At 39.9% G+C, this 23,708-nt stretch overlaps 1 protein-coding gene across 2 annotated transcripts in view; it reads left to right on the forward strand.

Moving 5' to 3' along the window:
* Nucleotides 1-23,462, forward strand: part of GPR158 (G protein-coupled receptor 158) — a 146,330-nt gene extending 122,868 nt beyond the window's left edge. For both annotated transcript variants that reach the window (XM_089533393.1, XM_089533394.1), the window contains 4 exons: nucleotides 15,042-15,180; nucleotides 18,189-18,294; nucleotides 20,612-20,758; nucleotides 22,006-23,462. In XM_089533393.1, the coding sequence (XP_089389519.1) occupies nucleotides 15,042-15,180; nucleotides 18,189-18,294; nucleotides 20,612-20,758; nucleotides 22,006-23,457 (1,844 nt within the window). In that variant the 3' untranslated portion in view covers nucleotides 23,458-23,462. The remainder of the gene's footprint in view (nucleotides 1-15,041; nucleotides 15,181-18,188; nucleotides 18,295-20,611; nucleotides 20,759-22,005) is intronic.
* Nucleotides 23,463-23,708: the final 246 nt, after the last annotated feature.

The raw sequence follows: 23,708 nt of genomic DNA on the forward strand, positions 1-23,708 counted from the left end.
ACAGCACTAGCTAATTAAAAGCCTCTTCTGCAGGAAGGGAAATAGATGCTAAAGGAGTAGTTGAATAAAAAGGTCTTTTCCTTCTGACAGAAAGACAAGAAGGAAGGAGGGAGCCATCCTAGTAAATATCCTCAGGGATTAGGAGAAATCACTGAAAAAAACCCTGACCTTCACTCCCGCATAACACTGTTTTCTGCTCAGTTTTCTATAGGGGAAACTACCCTAAAGCAAGAGTACTGTAGTTGAACAGATATTGTAATACATACTTTCCAATAATTCACAGAGGAAAACCAGGTCACATGTGGCCAAGCAATATCAGATGGCAAAAGATATTAATGAGGAAAAACATTTAAGTTAAGAAAGGCTGCAGCAGTTTGATTTTGCCTGAAACTACTGGAAAGGGCAAGATTCTGTCCCCTCCTCTCCTCCTGCTCAGTTAACTGAGTGCAAACTACTTTTGTACTTGGAACTCAGTTTGCAGCAATGGAAATAAGATGAGAATAAAAGAGGGAAATTGTAAGAAGAGGGAGAAACTGGGACACTTTAAAAGCACCTGAAAAAGTAGAATGAGAAAGGATTAAGATTTCCAAAGCAGGACAGTTGGAGGGTATCTAATTACAATTTCATATTTACCAAAATGTTTGATGACCACTGGTCTGTTCAATATTGTCTTGGATATCCAGGCTTAATCCTACTTAGAACAGACCCACTGAAATCTTTTCAGTTGTGACTAACCTAAATCTTTGTTTTAGTGGATCTACAGTATGTACAGCTTAATCCAAATCAGTGTCTTCCACTGAAGTGTGTAGTCTTTTCTTTCGGAAATGAGGTGTAGACAATTTCAGTGTTAACACTCAGAAGAATGGGAAGAGTATTACCAAAAGATTATTATTTTGCTTTAATTCTCCCTTTCTCCAGTTGTTATGTTAACCGTGTTTGTGTTTGGTCTCATGTGCTATAGTATTTTAAAAATCATGTATTAGTAATTTTAAAGACAGCAACTTTGCTTCATTAGCTTCGAGAAGGCAACCTGAGAAGGGAAATGAAGTGAAAAGCCAGTTTTCCAGATCCATGGTTCACTTAATAGCTGCAAAAGATGTGAGGTCAGAACTCAAACAAAAACAACAGAAAAGGTCTCGCAAATGCAATTTAGAAGTGAGCTTTTGAGATAAACTATATAGTATATTTAATTAGCTCTGTAATCTGTGGTTCAGGCCAACCAACTAGGGAAAAGGTGACCCATGTCCAGCTGCACAACTGTAATTCTCTCCCAGTATATTTTGCAAACATTACATGTGTTCTGTAATTGCTGTGTAAATGTATGGTGTACTCCAGTGGTTAAGTGGCAAAGAGGAAAGCATTAATCAATTAATTGGTGCAATTTCCCAATTACTAGCTTGAAAGTCAACTGAAAATACATATCTGATTAATTAGTGGTGTCCAGCTGGGCACAGTAACTGCTGCCATTGGGACATGTGTGGCTGCTGTTGCAGTGCGGTTGATCTTTTCACTGACTGGATGAAGCCATTGGTGGCAGAAAGAGTTTTCATCTGGACTGGACCAGTAGAGAAGGAGAGTAAACCACTGGATTGAAGAAAGGTTAGGGGAGGAAATTACATTTCTACTAGCAAAGTTTTCATATCTGTAAAGAAATCATACTTCCATGACGTGTTTCTATAGTTATAAATACCCATGCCTATTTGGAAAAAATACTTAATTAAAAAAACAACCCTTTATTTCTACAAATACAACACTACAAATACAAAAGATAAAATGACAGGAAACAACAAAGAACAGCATCAAAAAGCAAGAAAGAAAATTAAGTAAGAATACAAAAGTAAGATAAGAATGAAATCACAAATAGAAACCACAACCCTCCCCCCAAAATAGACAAAAAAGAAAGGAAAAACAACTCCAATCTACCTCTCATCCTATCCTCAAACATCTCAACATAAAATATAGACTTAAAAAACAATGACTTCCTCTCCCTCCAACATTTAGATGTGTTCTCTGAAGCTTCCATTGCAAGTTTTCGTCGTATTTAATTCTGTTCATCCTACACTTCTATGAAACATCTATGCACTTATTTTCTCTTATAACTATAAAATCCTGTAACTTATACACAAATATTTTGATGATTTTCTAAGTAATATTCAGGTGTTATATACATATTGTTTTGTATATGTATACATCAGTAATTCTATTAGTAAGTATCTATAGTTAATAAATTTGACAGAAGTAGAGAGAGAAAAATAAATGAGAACAACGTCCGTCTACTCTCTATGGTATTTTACTTTGATTACTTCCCCCCATTTCAAAGTCAAAGATTGTGTAATCTTTTCCGAATCCTCTAAATATCTATTTGAGCTTTCATATCTGGTTAATTTATCCATTTCAACCATTTCATACCTTTAATTCCCATTCTTCTATATCTGGAATCTTCTCTTTTTTCTATAATTTAGCCTAGATGATTCTGGCCACTGTTATCATATGAAACAATATTCTTTAATGTGTTTTTCTCATTTTGTTCATCTATCAAGTTTAACAAGAAGATTTCTGGTTTACTTATTAAACCTATTTCTAATATCTTATTAATTGTCTTTTGTAGATACAAAAGACAATATTCTCTTATTTTGTTACAGGTCTACCATATTTTTGTATTACCATAAATTTTACTTAATATGTTTGGGGTCAGATCCTTTCAGATCTTGACATCTAGTATAACTTAATCTTTTTTCAATGTCTTTTCCCATTGCTCTGTATCTAAGGTATGACCAACATTTTAACATTATTTTTTATAATCTCATCCTCGGTGGATAATTTCAAGAGGTATTTGTAAATTTTTGATAGAAATTTATTATCTTCTGATATCAAAAGATTTGCCAGTTCTGTATTCTTATCCTCTAGTCCAGTGATGGTGAACCTTTTACAGACCAAGAGCCCAAACTGCAACCCAGTGCCACGTCCCTCTGGCTTTCTAGTAAGAAACTCTGGCAAACTCTGTGCTAGGGTGACAGCATGTGTGCCCACAGAGAGGGCTCTGAGTGCCACCTCTGGCACGCGTGTCATAGGTTCGCCATCACTGCTCTAGTCCCTCATTTTTATCTGTTTGTAATATTTCCTTCAGTTGCAAATATTGAAATCAATTACTTATTATCCCTTCTTTTCCCAACTCTTCTCTTGATCTTGATTTTCATTTAAACACATTCCCTCATTTGGTTACAATATTTTTATATCTAATCCACTTTTCATTTCCGTATGGGTCTGTTCTAACTAGAGCTTTGTGTGGTGAAGCCCAAAGCAGTATTTTGGGACAGATGATCTTCTTATATTTTTTCCATAGTTTCAACAAGGCATTTCTTATAAAAATCTTTGTTAACCTTATCCTTATTGTAAAATACATAGGCATGCCACTCACACCTCAGATTTGTCCCTTCCAATTTTAACGTATTAATATTTTGGACCGTCATCCAGTCTCTGATCCAAATTAGACAACTAGCCTCATAATAAAGTTGGAAATTCAGTAAGGATAAACCTCCCATCTCATTTGCGTCTTGCAAGTATTTTAATCTTATTCTTGGTTTTTTATTTTCCCATATAAAAGTGTTTATTTCTTTCTGCCATTCTATAAAAGGTTATTTATTTTTAATTATCAGTAATGTTTGAAACAAAAAAAGTAGTTTTGGAAGTACAGACATTTTTATAGATGTGATTCTACCTGTGATAACTTTAATCCTCTCCAATTTTATAGATCTTTTAAAATCTGCATCCAAGTTTTCTTATAATTGTTTTCAAACAGATCTGAGTTCTTATTTGTTAACACTATTCCCAGGTATTTTACCTTTTTGTTTAAACTAAATCCTGAACTCTCACTTAACATTTGGCTTTCTTTTTGGTTTATGTTTTTTGTCAAAATAGTTGTTTTAGTTTGATTAACTTTCAAACCTGTAGCTTTTTCAAAATTTACCAATTCTTTCAGTAATTCACTTTTTTTAATTATAGCACCTAGTATCCCCAGCAGTGGCCAGAAACCACACTGGCTGGATAATGTTGAGAGCTGTAGTTCAAAATAATATATTTTTCCTAGCTCTGTGAATATTACATTTAAAGGTGATGATGAATACTTACAATCTGAAATAGACATTTATGCAAGCACATCTTACTTGCTAACTTGAAATGATCTGAAAAGAGTGTGGTATCACCTGGATGCTGCCGCTAAACTATCTTGCAAATTCTGAATGGATTCAGTAGTAAATCATACTTTATATAGATTTATAGTAAATCAGCCTTCCCCAGTGTTCTCCAGATGTTACTGGAACCAACTAATGACATGACCATTGGCTATGATGCTTGGGGACAATCAAATTTGTCATGTACATCTGGGAGGTGGAAGGGTACTGTAGCACTCATGCTCTGCTTGTGTGCTGGCTACAGGAAAGTGACTGGCTAATATGTAAACTGAACACAGGACAAGAAAACAAGCTGGGCATTGCACTGATACAATAAGATGACTTTTTTTTTGTTTCTATGAGAGATCCAGATTGGGGAAGGAAGCAGGCAGACCATTGTATTTCGGCACCCCTTTCTGAATTCCATGGAGCCAACTAAAATTGAATGTTGCAAACACAATTGCACTTTAGGTATCAACATATATATTTTTAACCACACCACAAATTATGTATTAAATTTGACATATGTGCATTGTCCAAATGTTCCATGCTTCCAATGAGGTGCCAATGGAAGACTTGATTGCAGCACTCTTCTGCCTGTGCTGCTCAGTATTTCTGCAGCATTTGATGTAACCTTAAAGCCGTTAATAAAAATAAAATACAAAATAGAAGCAGATGCAATAAAGAAATTACCCTACTGTACAAAGAATTTCCCCTTTTGTTCCCTACTAAATGGGAACAGTGAGCCCTTGGTATCTGCTGGGGTTTGGTTCAGGACCCCCTGTGGATACCAAAATCCATGGATGCTCAAGTTCTGTTATATACAATGGCATAGTAAAATTGTGTCCTCTATGCAACATGGCAAAATCAAGGTTTGCTGTTGGGGATTTATATATTTTCTGAATATTTTCAAGCTGTGGATGGTTGAATCCATGGATGGATGGATGCATGGATATGAAGGGCTGACTGTATACATTTGAAAATGTGTGTCAGTGCTTCTTAACCAAGAAATACTCAGAAGTGGTAGAAATATATTCCATTAAATGAGAGCTTTGGAAATTTACTGTTTGGACATACAGTTCCTAGAAGGCATGGCCTCTAGCTATAACTTGTAATTCACAAAAGTTACTTTTCCTGGCTCTGCATGAAATGTTGGGAACTGTTCATTCTGTAAAGCTGCTGCTGCTGCTGCTGCTGCTGCCGCCATTGTTATTACAGTTCTGTCAATAGGCCTACTTGATTTCTCTTGCTTTCACATACATATTTCTACCTAAGGTCGTCCTTTTTGGGAGAGACAAGAGGAAACCCTCATTACCTTCATCCAGTTTTTCTTATTCAAAGGTTGTGTGGATGATTCATTGCCTCGGAAGCAAAGTTTATCATGGTTATGAAAGCTTCCTCTTCCTTATGGTGACATTTGTGTGATATGTTTCCAGTGGCAGTTAATACAAAGTGACCTTTTGCTTTTCTGAATCTGTTCAAATACAAAATGCAATGCACTGAACGGTCGGGGGGCCAGAGGTAAGTATTTGCGATACAAGCTGATTCCTGTACTATATAGCATGAGTCTGACAGTTTAGGTAGCACCCTAGAAGTGAAAATATGTCACTAAAAAGGAGCATACCCTCCCTCGATATGCATAAGTTAATGTATATGCATACGTGTATATGCAGAGATAAGTATTGTTGATTTTTAAATAGCAAAACAATGCATCTCATCATTATAGGGAATACTGTACCTTGGTGACCTGTCTTTCTCTTCAGACTGTTTTTCAGATGTTAATACCTCAAGGACCTCTCTCCTTTTACAATCTTTAAACTAGACTTGAACTATACATTCCACCGCATGACTTTTTTTTCCAAAATATAGCATTTTTTAAAATTACAGCCATGCTAGATGTGGGATTCTGGGAGTTGTATTTTCAAAAGTGATTTTCACAAGCTCTGCTACAGGATGCCTTCAAACAGAGGACTGCCCTCTTTAAAGTAGGTGCCTTAGCTGCTCTAAAATGGGATACAAAGCCACCTTATTGCAGTGTCTGGCAATATGTTTTGTAATTGGCCTTGTGTATCCAAAGATTCTTTATCCATGGATTCAACCATCCACAGTTTGAAAATATTTTTAAAAAGACATAAATTCCAAAAAGCAAACCTTGATTTTGCAATTTTATATGAGACACCAATTTATTATGCCATTGTATTTAATGGGATCTGAGCATCCATAAATTTTGGCATCCATGGAGGATCCTGGAATGAAACTCCAGTAGATACCAAGGATACCACTACAAGGATACCAGCGGATACCACTGTAGTTTGGGCACAATGAGTGCCATTGGGTAGTGTCAGGGGAAAATAATGGCTTCTTTTTAAAAAATCATGGCAACACAAGCAACTGGCCTGAAATCCAAGAACAGGGAGCCTTGTTCCAGAACCCAGGTTATTTTTTTCATGAAAATGAATCCCCACAGACCTGCTTTCAAAAGAGAAGTTTTTGAAATGGATGGCTATTTCAAAAGTCATTAGTAATTTGACCAAAAGACAGTAGTAGTACATTCCAAGCAGGACTTTTGGAGCAGATATCCACAACCCCATTCAGCAGAATGAGTGGGAAAGAGCAGCATGCTCACCATGTTCAGAAGTGAGTGAAGAAGAGTACATGGCCATCTGAAGCAGAGGTGGGCAACTGTGAAGAAGCCACTCCCCAGCCCTGCAACCCTTCCTCTGTGGACTTTACAGCCAACTCCTCATATGGTGGTGACACAACACCATATGAGGTGAAACAACATCACCCCTGGTTTTGGGAATCAGACAAAACATGGCCAATTTTCAGTTTTGTTGTGGCTTGGGAGCAGCGAGGGCAAGGAAAGTCAAAACACCACATTTCTGGGGGGATGGGGTTAGCCAAAAATCCTCAAATTATCTGGAGGGAGACCTGGGGGATATGAGGGTCTTCAAGAGTGAAGGCAGAGGCATCACCAGGGGCTGTGGGGTGGCGAGTGTGGACTATACTTGGTGTCACCCCAGAGGGGAGGTGTCATCCACTGGGACAGTACATCCAAAGGGACTGGCACAGCTACTGATTGAGCGAGAAACAGCATTCTTTGAGGACGCCAATCACAGATGATGGCGAAACGTCAGGAATAAACTCTTCTAGAACATGGCCACATAGCCCAAAAAACCTGGGGTGTCATGTCTTCAGGGTCCAGCATGGCTGCTCTTGGAGCAGACCCTGCAGAGCAGTCATACTGGACCCTCTGGATAACGCAATGCCAACCCCCTCAGCAGCAGTCTGGGCTGGCAGGCAGCTGGGGGAGGACAAAGCAGTTCACCTCACACCACACCAGGTGACACCAGCCTCAGCAATGTCACTGCTCTGTGGGCTACAACATGGGCCTTTAGTGTCCTAACACAGTCCACAGGATGCTCTTTTACTGCACCAGTCTGAAGAATCCCTGCCAGCATGAAATCATAACTTTCAGAGTCGCAGTTTACCACTGGAACCAGGTACATAAAGAATTCAAAAAGTCAATCATTCTGTGGGGATAAAATGAACTCTTTGATTCCAGCTGGTAAATATTTGGGAAGACTGCGAAGTAAAAGGGAAAGGCCAGGATGTTAGCATGCGAAAGCATTTTGCAGATTGCTCTGAAAATAGACTGCTGTTTCATTTCTTCAAGATAACAATTGTCTCAAAGTGGCCTTTGTTCTTATTGTATAAGCAGAATTACAGGGCACAGTCCAACACCCACATAAAACTTGCAGTAATTTTTGGTCACATCTGCAGATTATTCTATGCAAATTGTTATGTTAGTCTGGAGTTAATTATATGAACCTGATTCTCCACCCTCTGGCCCATTTCTGCAAGATAGATTTAAGCTGCATAATTGGTGCTTTGGGTAATAAATTGTTTTTTCAAGCAGAATGATATGTATGTTATTGCTAATTAAATAATTTTAATGTGAGGCTTAGCTAGAAGATGTATACTTTTTAGTCTTTTTTCACTAATAAAGGATTCCCATTTTTGTGGATTTTCCAGATGTAATGCTAATAGTTTTTTTTCTGCAGTTCATCCATTTTCAGACTCCAAACTCTATGTGTAAGCTTTGGAGATATTTGGCATATCCTGAATTCTATCATTTAGGCATGGGCATGGGGCAATACTTCTCAAATAGTGGGGCGCGCCCTCCAGGGGGGGCGCAAGGCTCCGTAAAGGGGGGCTCGTTTCACCAGTTTTATAGACAAATGATACTATTTACAGTCGCGTGGGGGGCGCGAAATGTTTTCTTCTTCCTACGGGGGGCATGACAGAAAATAATTGAGAAGCACTGGCATGGGGTGAAATTTAGGCCACACCTGGCTGACCATCACCCCATTGCAAACATTATTTTAATTTTTAAAAATGGGGAAAAAATCTCCTTCCATGATTTCTATAGGCCATACATGGGAGCCAATCTGTTAGCTCTCTGGTCAGCTATTTTAGACCCAGGTCCTGCTTTTTTCTCTCTCCAAAACTATGGCTGCACCTGCACTGCAGAAATAAAGCAGTTTGATACCACTTTAATTGTCATGGCTGAATACAATGGAATTCTGAGATCTGTAGTTTTGTGAGCTATTTAGCCTTCCCTGTCAGAGAGCTCTGGTGTCACAACAAACTCTCGGGATTCTATAGCACTGAGCCATGATAGATAAAGTGGCATCAAACTGCATTATTTCTGCAGTACAGATGCAGCCTGGTTGTGATTTTCTATCAGAAAAAAGGCCTCTCTTGGGACTAAATGAAGCCATGGGGTAAAAAACAAACAAAACAAAACCATTGGCAGACTTGCCTCCTCCCATATCTTCAAGATTGTACAGGTAGTTTTTAAAAGTGTGATTTTTGAAACATTAAAGCAGAGGAGGGGATAGGCCTATAGATGAGGTGTGGCTCTCCCAGGTCTGCCTTGAGGGAGCATGTGCTGGTCCTGAAGCAAGCTTTCCCAACCTGCAAGAACTTCCTATCCTTCCAAGTTGGCAGGAACAGTCCCAATTAATCCTCTGCTGTCCCAGTTCATTCTCCACTTACTTCAGTTACTGCAAACTGAATTCCAAGTGCAGAAATAGATTGTATTCAATTAACTCAGCAGGGAAACAGAGGAGGGAATAGCAGAATCTTGTCCTTCCCAGTAGACTCAGGTAAAAGCAAACTGCTGCAACTTTCCTAGCTTGCATGTTTTTCATTAATAAGTTTTGCCATCCTGACCACACACTGATGATGTTTGAACACACATTTTCTTGTTTTTATCTATGAAGGCTGAAAAGTATGAACCTGACATCGTCCCAATATGTTGGATTATTCCTCCTATTAAACTGATCATCATCCTCAGGCAGAAAAAGTAACTTCCAAGCTCAGACCAAAAGCCATAGAGAAACCCAGCCAATCAGTATAGAAACTTCAGTTTCTCAGTCAGAGATGTGTGAATCTGACAGCTGGTGAGGCAGAGAAGCCTTGTGGTATCACTAACAGGGTGCAAGGAGGTGCAAACCACACCAGGTGACACCCTAAGAGAGGGCAACACCACTGTTCCTTAAACATCTGCCTTTGGGCAGAAATGGGGTATGGGGTTTGCCTGCAACCCATTAAAATGCTAAAGAGATGGTGTGAGTGGGGTGAGACTCATAATGTGGAGGAAGAGAAAAGAGAGGCCCCAGGTTTTTCAAAGATATAATTTTAATTTTGCCAATTGTTTGGGTCACAGCTATTCCCATTACATTCAGTGATATATGGGAATTACATTTTATGAGTTAATATTAGTACTAAAAACATTACTGTACTAATGATTCTGTATGGTGTGGCATGGGAGGAGGTCAGTGGAGGGGGATGACACCAGGCTTAGTGAAGTCCATGGGAGTTGGGCATAGAAGTCCACAGGAGAAGGGTGCTTTTCCTCTTGCTTCAAAGAAAGGTCTAGTCCAAGATCTGCTGTGCAGTTCCTCAAAATGTGTAAATCAAGGCTTTGTTTGCCCAAGGATTCTTGAAAAGAGGCGTTTTTGCAACAGCAGACTTGATTTTTTCTTATGCCAACAGCCTTACCTAATACAGCTCCTCAAGCAAAGGAGCAGATGTTGGCATTTGGCCCTCCCCCCTCCCCCATAGAGTTTGCATATGGAAGAAGAGGGGAACTGGGTGGTAGCTACTGTGTGTGGGGAGGTATGATGATATGTTTTGTTTGGTAGTCTCTAGTGCGAGTTTGCCCTGTAGTGTCTGTTCCCAAAGTATGATGTGGGCGTCACAAAGGAGTATGGACATCTGCCATGAGAGAGATGAACAAAGGCACAGAGAAAGGGTAAAAGGAAAAGGAGAGAAAGAAGAGGAAGTAGAGAGGCAAATTCAGATGGCATAGTAATTGTTGCCAAAATTCTCTTTGCATTCCTTTGCTGTTAAAACAGGAAAACATTTCTTGTGAGTCATGATAGGCATGCATCTTTTTCTTTCTTTCACTATTTGATATGGTTATTATTTTTGCATTTTGGTTAAAAATGAAACAGTGAGCTCAACATCTTAATCCTAAATGTTTAGAGAAATTATGGATGATGTAATTCTACATATCTGGAGGGCACCGAGTTGGAAAAGGATGGTATAGAGGGTCCCATATTTTGAGAAGGAGCCATTTTAACCTATAAGGTTTCCAATTCATTGTAGAGCAATCTGTCAGTTACAGAAATTGCATTTTTTTTCTCAATGAAGCAAGAACTTGCTAACCAAATAGAGGGAATTAAGGCAGGCTAGAGGTCCAAGCCATGTCAAACTTAAGAGGCTCATTGGAAAGTCTTCCCCAACCTAACATGTATTATGCTATCATCATCATCATCATCATCATCATCATCATCATCATCATCATCATCATCATCATCATCTTATATACCACCTTTCTCCCAGTGCAGCACACAGCAAATATAAAACAATACAATTTTAAATAATACAAACACATTGAAATGTATAAATAGAAAGGTTAAAACAATTATGCATTAAATTTTAAAATGTATTTAAAAACTCTAAACAAACAAAGTGTATTTAATGCATTTCTTAAAGCCTTCATGACCCCTCATAATGTGTGTGTGTGGGGGGGGGGGGGGTAAAGAACAATCTAATCACAGCTTTTGATATGCTGTGGCTGTGGGAGCTAGAGAGGTTTGCCTGTCAAATGATCAGATGGGACCAGTCAGATATAAAGAGGTCAAAATAGAGTTGGATGGCGGCAGTTATGAAGAAGGGGATAGAAAAGATCTGAATAGAGCTTGGGGAACTGAGCATGTTGAAAGAGTTCCTGGAGAAGTGTTGTTGTGTTTGAAACTGAGGTTTTACCATGTACTGGGTTTATTTTATGTCTTACTGTAAATGTTCACTACTTTTCTGTTGTGTACCATATTTTCTATCCTTTACCATCAATAAAGCTTATGCTATAGCACTAATGTGTGTCAGTGTTTGGCACAGAAAGAACCCTTGGAGAGGCCTGAAATGACACAAATTTCTGGAGTGAGACAATGACCTTGGTCAAGTCACTCTCTCCCAGCTTTGGGGAAGACAGTGGTAAACCTCCTCTGAATGCATCTTGTAAGAGAACCATATGATAAATTTGGCGTAAGTTGGAGTTGTCTAGAAGGCACTTAACAACAGCAACAACCAAAGCAAGCCTGGGATGGCTCCTTGAATATTTAGACTAAGCCCTGGAATGGATTCATGGATCCACTGGCATCATCTGTCATTGATGTTCTAACTGAACCTCATGGCTTGGCTGGGACCAGTCTCGGCAATACCAAAGGCACATGCAGTGGTGGTCTGCCAGCAAGCCATCTTTGTTCTACACATCTCTTTGCTGGATCAGTAATTCTAGAGATCAGACTGTAAGTATGTTTAAAGGATTTTCAGCTTGAAGCTTTCAGACTTAAAGGAGTGCCTACTGCCAACAGCGCTGTTCCTTCCAAAATGCTGCATATTTAGGTCACCAGCATGATCACTTAAGAACACTGTGATATGGCTAATGCAGGAGAAACTGTGCTTTCTTGCTAACAAATTTGTAGAGTGCTGTAAAAAATTCCTTACTTATTTTCCCCACAAGAATAATATCACTGTTGACCTATGAAATGGCTGTATTAAAATTGGCTTTTGGCTTATGGAACCTAATGTCACCATAAACCTGTTAGGCTGCAGTCTTGGGGATGTTTACTAGTTAAAGTTTATTTCTGTGTCAATGTGTTTCAGACAACCTTGAATGCCACTGCTTAGCTGGTTCAGACATATTTTGCCTTCTGTAAATTTCAGCTCAATATGACTATATTCCAGCAGGAGAGCAAAGCTGGTTTTGTTTTTCTTTTTCATATTATTAGCCATCCTAAGTGTCTTGGGTCCCATACAGGAGAAAGGCATGATATAAATTAAATAATAAATAAAATAAAAAATATGATAGAAGTAGAAATATATTCCTAACATGGTATGAATATATTCTAGGCCAGAGCTGCCAATTTCTTGATAAGATTGGAATGCGATAACAAGGTCCTGTCTTTTTCTGGTACATATTCTTATTTCTCATTACTTATGGACTCTTCCAGGTGGTTCTTTCAATAATGATTCATGAAAGCATTTTAATTTAAAAGAAGCTACTCCATCTGAAGTCCAATCATTTGAAAGGAAACATTCATGAGTCTTGGGAAATGCACATTTGAAAACTGGCTAAAAGAGAATCCTGTGGTTTTTTGGGGGGGATTTTTAAAAATTCTATATGGGAATAAATCATAATAGCTACTTCCATGTGGAATAAGACAAGATGTCAGGGAATTCTGGCTTACCTTGAAAGAGCTGCATATTGGAAGTGATGAGAAATCTCTTTGATCTTGCAGATGGGTTGGAATGGAGAACGTTCTTTTGTCCTTTGATGATCCTGAAAAAGATGGCTTTTCATCAAAGCTTGCAACTGAACTTTTAGAATCCCCCACACAGCATGGCCAGTCTCTGGAGATTCAAAATAAGATAATTTCCCCCAAACTTTTCCCCCACTGCTATCAGTTTATTTGCAATCAGTGGAAATTCAGCAGATGGGGGCATTTGGGGTATCATTGAGGGACTGCACTTAGGATGTTAAGGAGCTACATGTTCAAGAAGTTTTTATGTGGCACATCAGTAAAATGGATCTTGTCTTCCCATACTTAAAAACTGGTGTGAAGGGTGGTCAATATGTTGTTAAAATGCCAGATGAAGAAGTATGTTATAAATATATGTGATAAACATAAAGTTAAATGGTATATTTAGCACACTTTTTGCAGTGGTGTTCCCTAAATTGGTGTTTATAATAGTATGTGTTTTTCTTCACCTGTATGTATTTCATTTAGAGTAACTTGTCTTATGACTGGTCACTGGAAGGTGACTACAGGCTTAATTTGCAAGTCTGCTAGGGCACATATCTCTGAGGAAGTCCTGTTATGGGAGGGAAGTAGATTAATCTTAACACCTAGTTTTACATTTAACTTCTAGTTTGAAATGCAGCATGGATGGGTGACAGAAATATATGGGAGATATCAGATATCTCTGTAGCCCTATTAAGCTCTATTAAGGTGAGGTAGGGCCCCCAGAGAACACAAACATACAGCACTAACAGAATCGTACAACACAGTGGGACAGGGCATGTCCCAAGGTGCATGTTGATACACGCATTTAGTAGTGTCATGTTTTTCTAACCTAAGTATGAGCAGGACCGAGCAATTTTATTCTACAAATTTCTGGCAGATGTAAATATTCTGTTCTTTTGACACTCCAAAAGGGGAGTGGGTAAGCTAGAATGGATTCCATGGTTCACTGGAATGTGTGCAAAGAGGCCTGACTAATGTATGGGATCTCATTTAGGCAAGTGAGCAATCTAGCAGAGTACAATGCAACGCTGTCTCTTTTTAACCCACCCACTTGGCTTCCATGTTGATCTTCCTCCATGGCACTCATGGAAGCATGGAATCCCAGCAAGCTTACATTGGCCTAAGAGGAAGTCAAATTCCCTCATCTAGTGCAAACATGAGAACCAAGTGTAGATGAGATCCTTTCCTTCATTGGCAGCTTCAGTTGTCTCTGTGTTGAATGTTTTCATGTATATATAAAGAAAGGGAGAGTGGGGAGATTATCAGACGGGGTGGGGTGGGAGCTGGGAGTAAAAGGCATACTCCCAGCAAAGTCGTGCAATCATGCTGAAGATTTTCAAACATATTGCACTTATCCACGACTTATCTGGTGAAGATCCAGGAATGCTTCAGCAGCAAACCATTCATGGAGAAGTCCCAGGAATGGTTTGTTGCTGAAGCATTCCTGGATCTTCATGGGTTAAGTCCTGGATAAGTGAGACATCACAGCTTACTGCACTGGGCTTCAGGGACGTTCTTAGAATGGAACGAAAGGGAATGGAATGAGTAGGGGATGGATTTTACTGCACATACCAGTCCCTCGCTCATTCCGTTCCCCCTCTCTTCCATGCCCATTCCGTTCCAGAAGGGAACGGTTTTTGAGAACTGTTCTGAACAGTTCTCAAAAATTGCCCCCTCTGGAACAGATTAAGAATGGAAGAGAGGGGGAATAGAACAAGTGAGGGACTGGTGTGTGTGGTAAAATCCGTCCCCTACTCATTCCACACTCGTTCCTGCTCCTTCCGTTCTGTTCTGAGGCTGGACTGAGTAGGAACAGTGCGGTAAACTCCATTATCTGAAAATTTTCAGTGTAATCACGTGACTTTGCTGGGAGTATGCCCTTTTCTTCCCCAATTCCCCCCGCTTGATAATCTCCTGGGAATCATCCAGATTTCTTCTCTTATTTTTAAGCCAAAAATGCTAAAAACAACATTTCTTTCTATTCCTCTTTCAGCTGAATTTGTATTCCTCTTGTGGGGTGTTTATCTCTGCTATGCAGTGCGGACAGTACCCTCGGCGTTCCATGAGCCACGTTATATGGCTGTTGCAGTTCACATTGAGCTCATTATATCTGCTATATTCCATACAATCAGGCAAGTGACCTATACTGAGTCTTACTTCTTAACTGTCTGCTTTCAAGTTTCTTCTCACAGTGCATGTTAAAATGTTTATTTACTATAAAATGCATATTGAAATGCTCTCCAGTGAAAGTGTTTCTACTACAAAGTAAGAAATTATTTAACAATATTCACAAACAACATGTGCTCTCTAACTATTTACAGTTTTCTCATGGTGGTCTGTGATCCAAAATAGAATCTGAGTGTTGGACTGGGACTCTGGAGACCAGGGTTCAGTTCTGCACTTGACCATGGATACCCACTGGGTGAACATGGGCAAGTTACTCTCTCTTAGTCTCAGAGGAAAGCAATGGCAAAACCTCTCTGAACAAATCTTGCCAAGCAGATTCCATGATAGGTTCACCGTAGGGTTGCCATAAGTCAGAAATAACTTGAAGGCACAGAACAACAAAAACAACACAATGGTCTGGTGAAATATTGCTTGTGTTACAAGTAAAATATAGGCTGGCATCCTGTTCAGTACTTAGGATGTCCTATATATATATCATCATCACAATGTATTTTTATCGTCATTGCACACACAACCAAAACTCCCCCCAAACCCACCTTCTCAGCAGTGCAGTCACCACAAAATGGCAATTTCTGTATTATGGGAAAGCAGGTGGATGAGCAAAAATACATCCAGCTATAGGAAGAGAGCTGGACATGGCATCTCTCATCCTCCTGCTCTCTGGCAGCAAGGTAGTGGCCATATTGAAGGGGGTATGCATGTTGAAAAGTTAGCTTTTGGTTGGTAATATTGGGAGATCTCTACATCTCTGTCTCCTGGTTCAGGATCTTATCCATACACTTCTCTTAGCAAATCCAGTCTTTCATCCCATTCTAGAGTGGAATCACACCCCAGGAGCTTTATGATTGATTGGATCTTTCCCTGTGAGAGTGGAGAGTAGGATTGCCAGGTCACAGGCTGTTGACTGAACTCTCAGCAAATGTCTGTGTTTCTGTGGGAGGAAGAAGATTGTTTTTTGTATGTGAAGAGCCTTCAAATTTTAAAGTAAATTTCCTTTTTAGGAAAAAAAATACTTCTGCTGAATTTAAATGATCTGAACATTCAAAATGTGTAGAAATTACTCTTGAGATCTATAGGAATGTTAGAAAGCATTTGGGGTGAATAACTTCTGATTTCCCCCCAAAAAATATTTGGGGTGGTAGGACACCCTGTGCACCACAAACAATCTTGGAATCAAATGTAGTCTTTAGATCACATCTTCCCCACCAGCGCTACCCTGGCCATCCATCTCTTGCCATTTGAATCTGGTGCCAGCGCTTTCTGGCTCAACATTAATGTGTTTGAATATGAGTTGCAGTTGTACAAAGCTGATGCCAAGAACAAGGGACGGTACTGGGGAGAGAGGTAGGTGGCACATACATGTAGGCCTGTCATGATATTTGAAGCAAGGCGGGTGTACAAGTATGAAGACTCATGAGCCTTCTTGGTGGCAGTCGCACAGGGTGTGGGGGGGGGGGGGCGGAATTCTCCAAGCACTGCCTGGTGAGCATTTTTCAAACCTCAACATTAGCACAGGGCCTGAAAAAACTGCCCACCTGTCACGTACAATGTAGATAAAACCATATGGGATGGAATGGCAGCAAGTACTACAGCTACTGGCTACAGTTTGATGGCTCATCCATCAAAGTAACTTGACTGACACTGGGTAATTTAAATCTTGACTTGGAATGGATTATTGACTTGGAATGGGCTAAGAGAACCAAGTGTGGCCCCACCTTAAGTCACCCAACCATGGATGATATTTCTCAGTGGTTTCATGCAGATGTAAAATAACATGGGGAACAAGTTCAGCCCCCTTAACAAGAAATCCAGCAGAAGCTTCTTAGCATCAAATTCTAGGAAAGTCTCATAATTAAATCCATAGATCCAAACCCACTATAATATGAAGACTGAGGTCCTGCACTGGGAGATGTATTATAAAGTTCCTCAATGGTGGAGCTATGATATGCCTCTCTTCTCCCCTCCTACAGGACTCACCTCCATGACCATGTAGTAGCCAATGAAGATCAGAAGACAACTGAGAAGCATCTGGCTGTGTGATTATAGCCAGAAGCACAATGATGGCAGGACTTCCATGACTTCTGGAGGTCCCAGGGGTGGCTTAGTTGTCATGTTCCTGGCTGTCCATCCATACATGGCCATATTGGGGGGGGGGGGAGAGAAATAGCATGAAAGTGTGGGTTTTCAAGGATTCTTAGTCACTGTATTGAAGTAGAGAATTCCAGCCTCTTCTACAGCCATAAAAGGAGATACTCAGGCATACACTGGGCTGAATCCTTGTGTATGTCACTAATAGGATGCCAGCTGATGTCTCCTGACCCCATACCAATCAGGCAGCCTAAGGCAATAAGATGTTCTTTATTCACCATATCTAACTCCCAACTCTAATCATTCTCTAAAGTGACCAGGGCCATTTCAGTCCTATAAAGCATATCAGAACCAGTTGGTAGGGGAGGGAAATCTAAACCAGAGGTGGGCAGTTTCAGAGATCCAGTATCCATTTTATCCTTCCCTGAGAAATTGATGGCCCACACTTGCCCATGCTCGCTGGGTAGATTTTGGGAACTGTAGTAGAAAGGTAACCTTTGCAGGCCCTGGTCAGGGCTACTTCATACTTCAAAGCCTTGCAAGTTTCTACTTCATTGGGAATTAAATGCAGCGATGCCTCTGCACACCCAGCCCACACTCATAATCGCTATGTGCACATTAGTTCTCTCACATGTGCCTGAGGAGAAAAGCCCGAGGATCAGGGTGTGTGGGTGAGTCTGTGTGTTCAGGGAGAGCCAAACAATACTGTAGTATTCAGTGGAGTAATGTAAGACCGACATCTTTAATTTTGGAGGTTTTTGTCTTTATAAATGTTGTCAAGAATGTTAAAAAATCTGACATTCAGTACGTGGGAGGAGAGAGGAGGAAGAGACATTTACCAACCTTGTGTGAATTCTATTTTCAGGTTTAGTCTTGCCTCAAGACTTCAGTCTGATTGGATGCTGATGCTGTTCTTTGCACACACACACTTGACTGTGACAGTCACCATTGGATTACTTCTGGTCCCGAAGGTATTCTTTCTCCACCATTTTTTCTTGTCAAGTTTCTCAGGACAACTAGCTGTTATACAGAGAACCCTGACTGGAACAGTTTTTCAGTGCTTTTTAAACAAATTCAAAATGGTTGCATAGAGTTCCAAATAAGATAGGAACAATTGCCTTCAGGGATGGGGAGTTGTATAATCCCCTTCTCTCATGCTGTTTCCACCATCTAAATCACCTTCCAAAATTACTCTGAGATCCATGGGGAAGGAAATAAAAGGAACCCCTGCAATGCTGCTGCTCTAATCTAATCTGAACCTCCTGGAGTTGTTATTAAGATATTCCGCTGAGATCTCACACTTAATGTGTACTTTGGCTCTTTATATGATCAATATAACTTAGCAGCAACTGTTTTTTGTTGAATAAGGAAGCAGCCTGAGAGAAATCTTCTGAAGTTTTAAGAAATGTTTAGGCTAATTCACAAACTGTATATCTATCCTATATTTCTATCTTGTCTATATTGATCTAGGTAGAAGAATGAAAGGAGACAACGTCCCTCGTGCTATGTCATGGTCCCAAAACTTTTATTAGAATGTTCTAATACTCAGAAGGTCCACTTTGGTTGAGAGTGCAGACTGCAACTCCATATATTTCTGATAATAGCCTCTAAAGAAGCCCAATTGTAATCCCCGAATTCTTTCCATCTCTAGTGCAATAAACCCACTCTGGGTTTTATTGCAGACTTTAAAAAATAGCTGAGTTGTTTGGGATCTAGGATTCAGTATCTTGGGCAGCTCCTATATAGTCAACAATAAAAGCCAGGGCAGATTCACCTCATCCCTGACAAGGAAGCAATCCCACACACCCTCCATCTGTACTCCATGAATCCCCCTGCCTATACCCTCCCACACACACTTTGGGGGTCTCTTAGGTAATTCTACTGCTGTTGGTAGCACCTTTATACTTAAATTGTCATCACAGCTTCCTACAAACAATTAAGGACATGTAACAAAGGATGTAAAGGACAAAGCAAAGGAAAATTATGCCAAAGAATTTACAAAATTCCAGAAGGCAAAACTGTTTGTGCTCACCCTGGATGGATGAAGAGGGAACTGCGGTAAATTGTGGCTCTGTGATGTGTGGAGGAGACAGCCAGGAGCTGCCAGGGCTAAGAAAATGCACACATGTCAAAAAGTGTGTAAAGGCAAAGCAAAGAAAATTGTGACTACGGTAGCAGTGATTATAGGCTTTAACTTTAATATGGTAACTTTGCCTGATTTTAATCACACACACACACACACACAAAAGCTGACAAACATACACAGATGTTTTATTTGGATCCCTCAAAGCCTGATTCTTCTCAGCACTTCTTTGAGGGGAAGTATCAAAGAGTTGCCATTGCTGCCATTTTCCTGCCCAGGCATTTAAAAAGGTCAGAAGAGGTGCCAGGGTAGAGAGAGCAGCAGGGGGTGGGTGCTTCTTTTAGGTGCTCCTGGAAAAGACTAGGGCCAGGCTCTCACCTTTTACCACTCAAAGAAGGGGTTGGTTTCTGTTTTGATAAGAGTTAAAAGTACAGTACTTACATTGACATGTAGAAAAGTCAACCCAGTTTTTTCTGGTCAATTTTTTTTACTTAAATTTCTAGACTTATACATGAATATATACAATAATTAGTGCAAGTGAGTTTGCCGGGCCCCAATGGGTCCTCCTCCAGCTACGCCCTTGCATCAGCCCACCAAGAAAGAAATAGTTTTTGTGTCCCATTAGAAAACAAATAGTGCATGCTTTTTCGTTATTATTTATTACCTTGACCAAATTGCAAAGCGATCTTGCAGCACCTTTGAGACGAATGGAGAGAAAGAAAGAAGTTGGTGGCATAAGCTTTTGGGGGCTTAAGTCCATCTTCTCCACCGCTGCTCCGAAGTTATGGAATGAGGAGATCCACCACATTTCCACTCTTACAGCCTTTAAGAAGGCCCTTAAGACCGATCTCTTCTAGAAGGCCTTCCCAACCTAGTTTCCTCTCCCCAGATATGAATATGAAAATGACTCGATCGTGATCAATGTCTCTCTATTCACCCAATTTTCCTCAATTTTTATCCTATTGTATTTTAGTATTTTTAAATTGTGATTATCCTATATTGTAGTTTTATAATTGGGCTGGGGGGCTGGGAAGGAATTCATTTTTAATTTTATTGTATTTTTAATGTATTTTTACTGTTGTAACCTGCCCAGATTCCTTGTGATTGGGCGGGTTATAAATAAATCATTTATTATTATTATTATTATTATTATTATTATTATTTCCTCAGATTTATTAACTTTGTAATCTCATGTATTCTTCCAGTTTTCCCATTCAAGCAATAATCCAAGAGATGATATAGCTACTGAAGCATATGAAGATGAACTCGACATGAGAAGGTCTGGATCATATTTAAACAGCAGCATCAATTCAGCTTGGAGTGAGCACAGTTTGGACCCAGAAGATATTAGGGTATGTGTTGACCTTCTAAATTAAACAGGCAGTTCATCTCCAGTTTTATTAAATTAGGACTAAACTGGTCCATTTTGACCAGCTCATTCTCATAAATGCCAATTTAGTCCTAATAAAAGCTATAGTGTAGTAAAAGCTATCCAGTGAAAACAAGGATACGCAAACACATATATACATATACATATACATTGCTGAGACTTTAGTTGTGACAGGCCATCAAAAGAGAGTCATCATGGTGTAGTGGTTTGAGTGTTGGATTAGGACTTTGGGAAATTATACTCCACGTTTGAACTTATCCAGAGCAACCCACTGGGTGACCTTGGGCAAGTCCCACTCTCTTAGTTTTATAGGCATTCAGTGACAAACCTCCTCAGGACAAATCTTGCCAAGAACTATGGATAGGTTCACCTTAGAGTTGCCATAAGTCAGAAATGACTTGAAGAGCACACAACAACAACAACAACAACAAGGCTGTCACAGGTGAGAGAAGTCACCTCCACTGTGAGAACAAGACAGCAGGTTTTTTTCCTGTTCCCTCCTCCTGAATTTTATGGAAAATTAATGCCTTTTCAACTCATGAAGCTAAGCACACACACAAGGGTAGAATGGCCATGAAAACACAAACAGTCCAGCTTATGCTGTGACTTGTAATCACCTATGCAAAAACGCAATAATTATCACATTTTTTTAGTTTTGCATCTTGTATAGAAATATGCAAAATAAAGTATAACATGAACACAATTTCTCAGAGACTCACCAGTTCCCTCAACACACCAAATCTGCGTGAAATGAAAAATCTAGGACAAAAGATGCTTAGTAGTATTTTAGATCTTTTGAAGAATTCCTTTAGGTTATTGTAATCACATTGTGCTAAACTATATGAAATATGATGCAGTTTACCCTTCACCAGACTTTAAATCCCTGGGCTCCATAGCATATTGGCATGGCAGATAAAGTGTAGAGTGTGAAAAGGCCTGTTTGGGCAACAATTTTATTTTATTGAAAATCTAAAACTTTCATGAGAAGAAACCAAGACTATCCTGTGTCATTTTGAGTCAAAGTGTCCTTCATAACTGAGAGGATTTCAATTTGGATTTCTCACTGTCCAAACTCAAAGCTTATGAAAGTTCCTTTGTTTAGAGTACAGCTTCCAGAATCCTGCAGAGGGATCCAACCTTCTTGCTACTGTCCCACTCTGGCTTTGAATTAATATGTATAGTTCTTAATAGTTTTTCTTTCTTCTGCAGGATGAACTGAAGAAATTGTATGCCCAGCTAGAGATCTATAAGAGGAAAAAGATGATCACCAACAATCCTCACCTCCAGAAAAAGAGGTGCTCCAAAAAGGGCTTGGGTCGTTCAATTATGCGAAGAATTACTGAAATCCCCGAGACAGTCACCAGACAGTGCTCACGGGAAGAAAAGGACCTTTTGGAGCATGGAGTTTCAAAGAATCCTGCTGTAACAAAGAAAAACCCACCAGATTCTGGTGGGCACATCAAGCCAAAGGAGGAATCATTGAGAAACAGAGTCTTCTCATTGAAAAAGTCTCACAGCACTTACGACCACGTGCGAGACCCAACGGAAGAGTCAAATAGCTTAACTACAGAAAGTGTGGAAGTCATAACAGCTACGGAGAACTCCTTGCTGGATTCTCTCCCAGGGAAAAAAACTACCAAAAAAGCAGTGGAAAAAAATGAAGCTGTGCCCACTGAAAATGTCCCTTTAGTGTGTAAATCAGTGAGCGCTCATAATTTAAGTGCAGACAAGAAACCTCTCCACCCGAGAACATCTGTGTTACAGAAATCGCTTAGTGTTATTGCCAGTGCCAAAGAGAAAACACTGGGGTTAGCAGGGAAAGTGCAGAATGAAGAAAGCAGCAAATCCCACAAGTCTCAACAAAAGGGCAAAGAGACAAGCAAAAAGCAGTCAGGCTCAGAGAAAAATGACTCTAAAGATTCCCATAGAAAAAACTCTGCCCACACAGAAGAGTCAAGGAAGCCTCACAAATCAGGCATAATGAAGCAACAGAGATCCAACCAGACCTCTGGAAATCCTGATGCAGGAGCAGGTAAGTCTCAGCAGAAGAATAATGTTGATATAGGAGAGGTTTGCCCTTGGGAAGTATATAACCAGAGCCCAGGGACAGGGGCTTCTGATTCTAAAGTTCAAAAGCATGTGTCCATTGCTTCCTCTGAATCTGAGAAACACCAGCTGAAAGGCAAAGCTTCTGAAGGTCATCAGCTACCCAATCAAAAGAGCACAGATAGATGTGAAGTTTGCCCCTGGGAAAGCCAAGTAGAAGTTGTGGAAGAGCAGAAAAAACATTTGAGCCCTAAGTCTCAACAGGAAGCTCCTGGACTCAAAGGTGAAAATGTTAATAAACATTATGTCACAGAGGTTTGCGGTGAAGATCCCAAGGAACAGATCCAAAAGGCCACCGCACAAACCGTAGAGAAAGATTTTCTCAATAAACTGGGAGATCAGACCAAAAGTACATCCACTTCTCCAGCGGGGAGAATGCTTCCCTCTGATTCTACTAAGTCAACAACTAGTAACTCACAGAAACCCTTAACATCTCGGGTAGATGTCTGTCCCTGGGAGTTTGAGACACCAGAGTTACCAAAAGTGGAAAAAAGTATAGCTTTATCAAATGCAACCAGTTTAAGCTCAAATAAAACATCCACACATCACAAATAAGAGGACTTGGACTGTGAAAAGAGAAGAGACAGAGGGCATAAAAGAAGGAGAAAGGCCAGAAGGAGCTGCAGGTTCCAAAGAAGCATCACTTAACCAGGTGATGAGCATGTTGAACATGTAGGAACTAGGCAAAGTCAGTTGTATCTTGTTTGTCTGTTTATCATTGAGTGCCAACAGTGTTATCAGTGTGATCCAGGCCCAATACAGCTCCTTCTCCTAGTTCCTAAAGAGTTTACATTCCAGATGAATGA

The sequence above is a fragment of the Sceloporus occidentalis genome, unplaced genomic scaffold, assembly GCF_023333645.1.
Source record: "Sceloporus occidentalis isolate IW3139 unplaced genomic scaffold, rSceOcc1.0.p SCAF_7, whole genome shotgun sequence".
Classification (NCBI taxonomy): domain Eukaryota; kingdom Metazoa; phylum Chordata; class Lepidosauria; order Squamata; family Phrynosomatidae; genus Sceloporus; species Sceloporus occidentalis.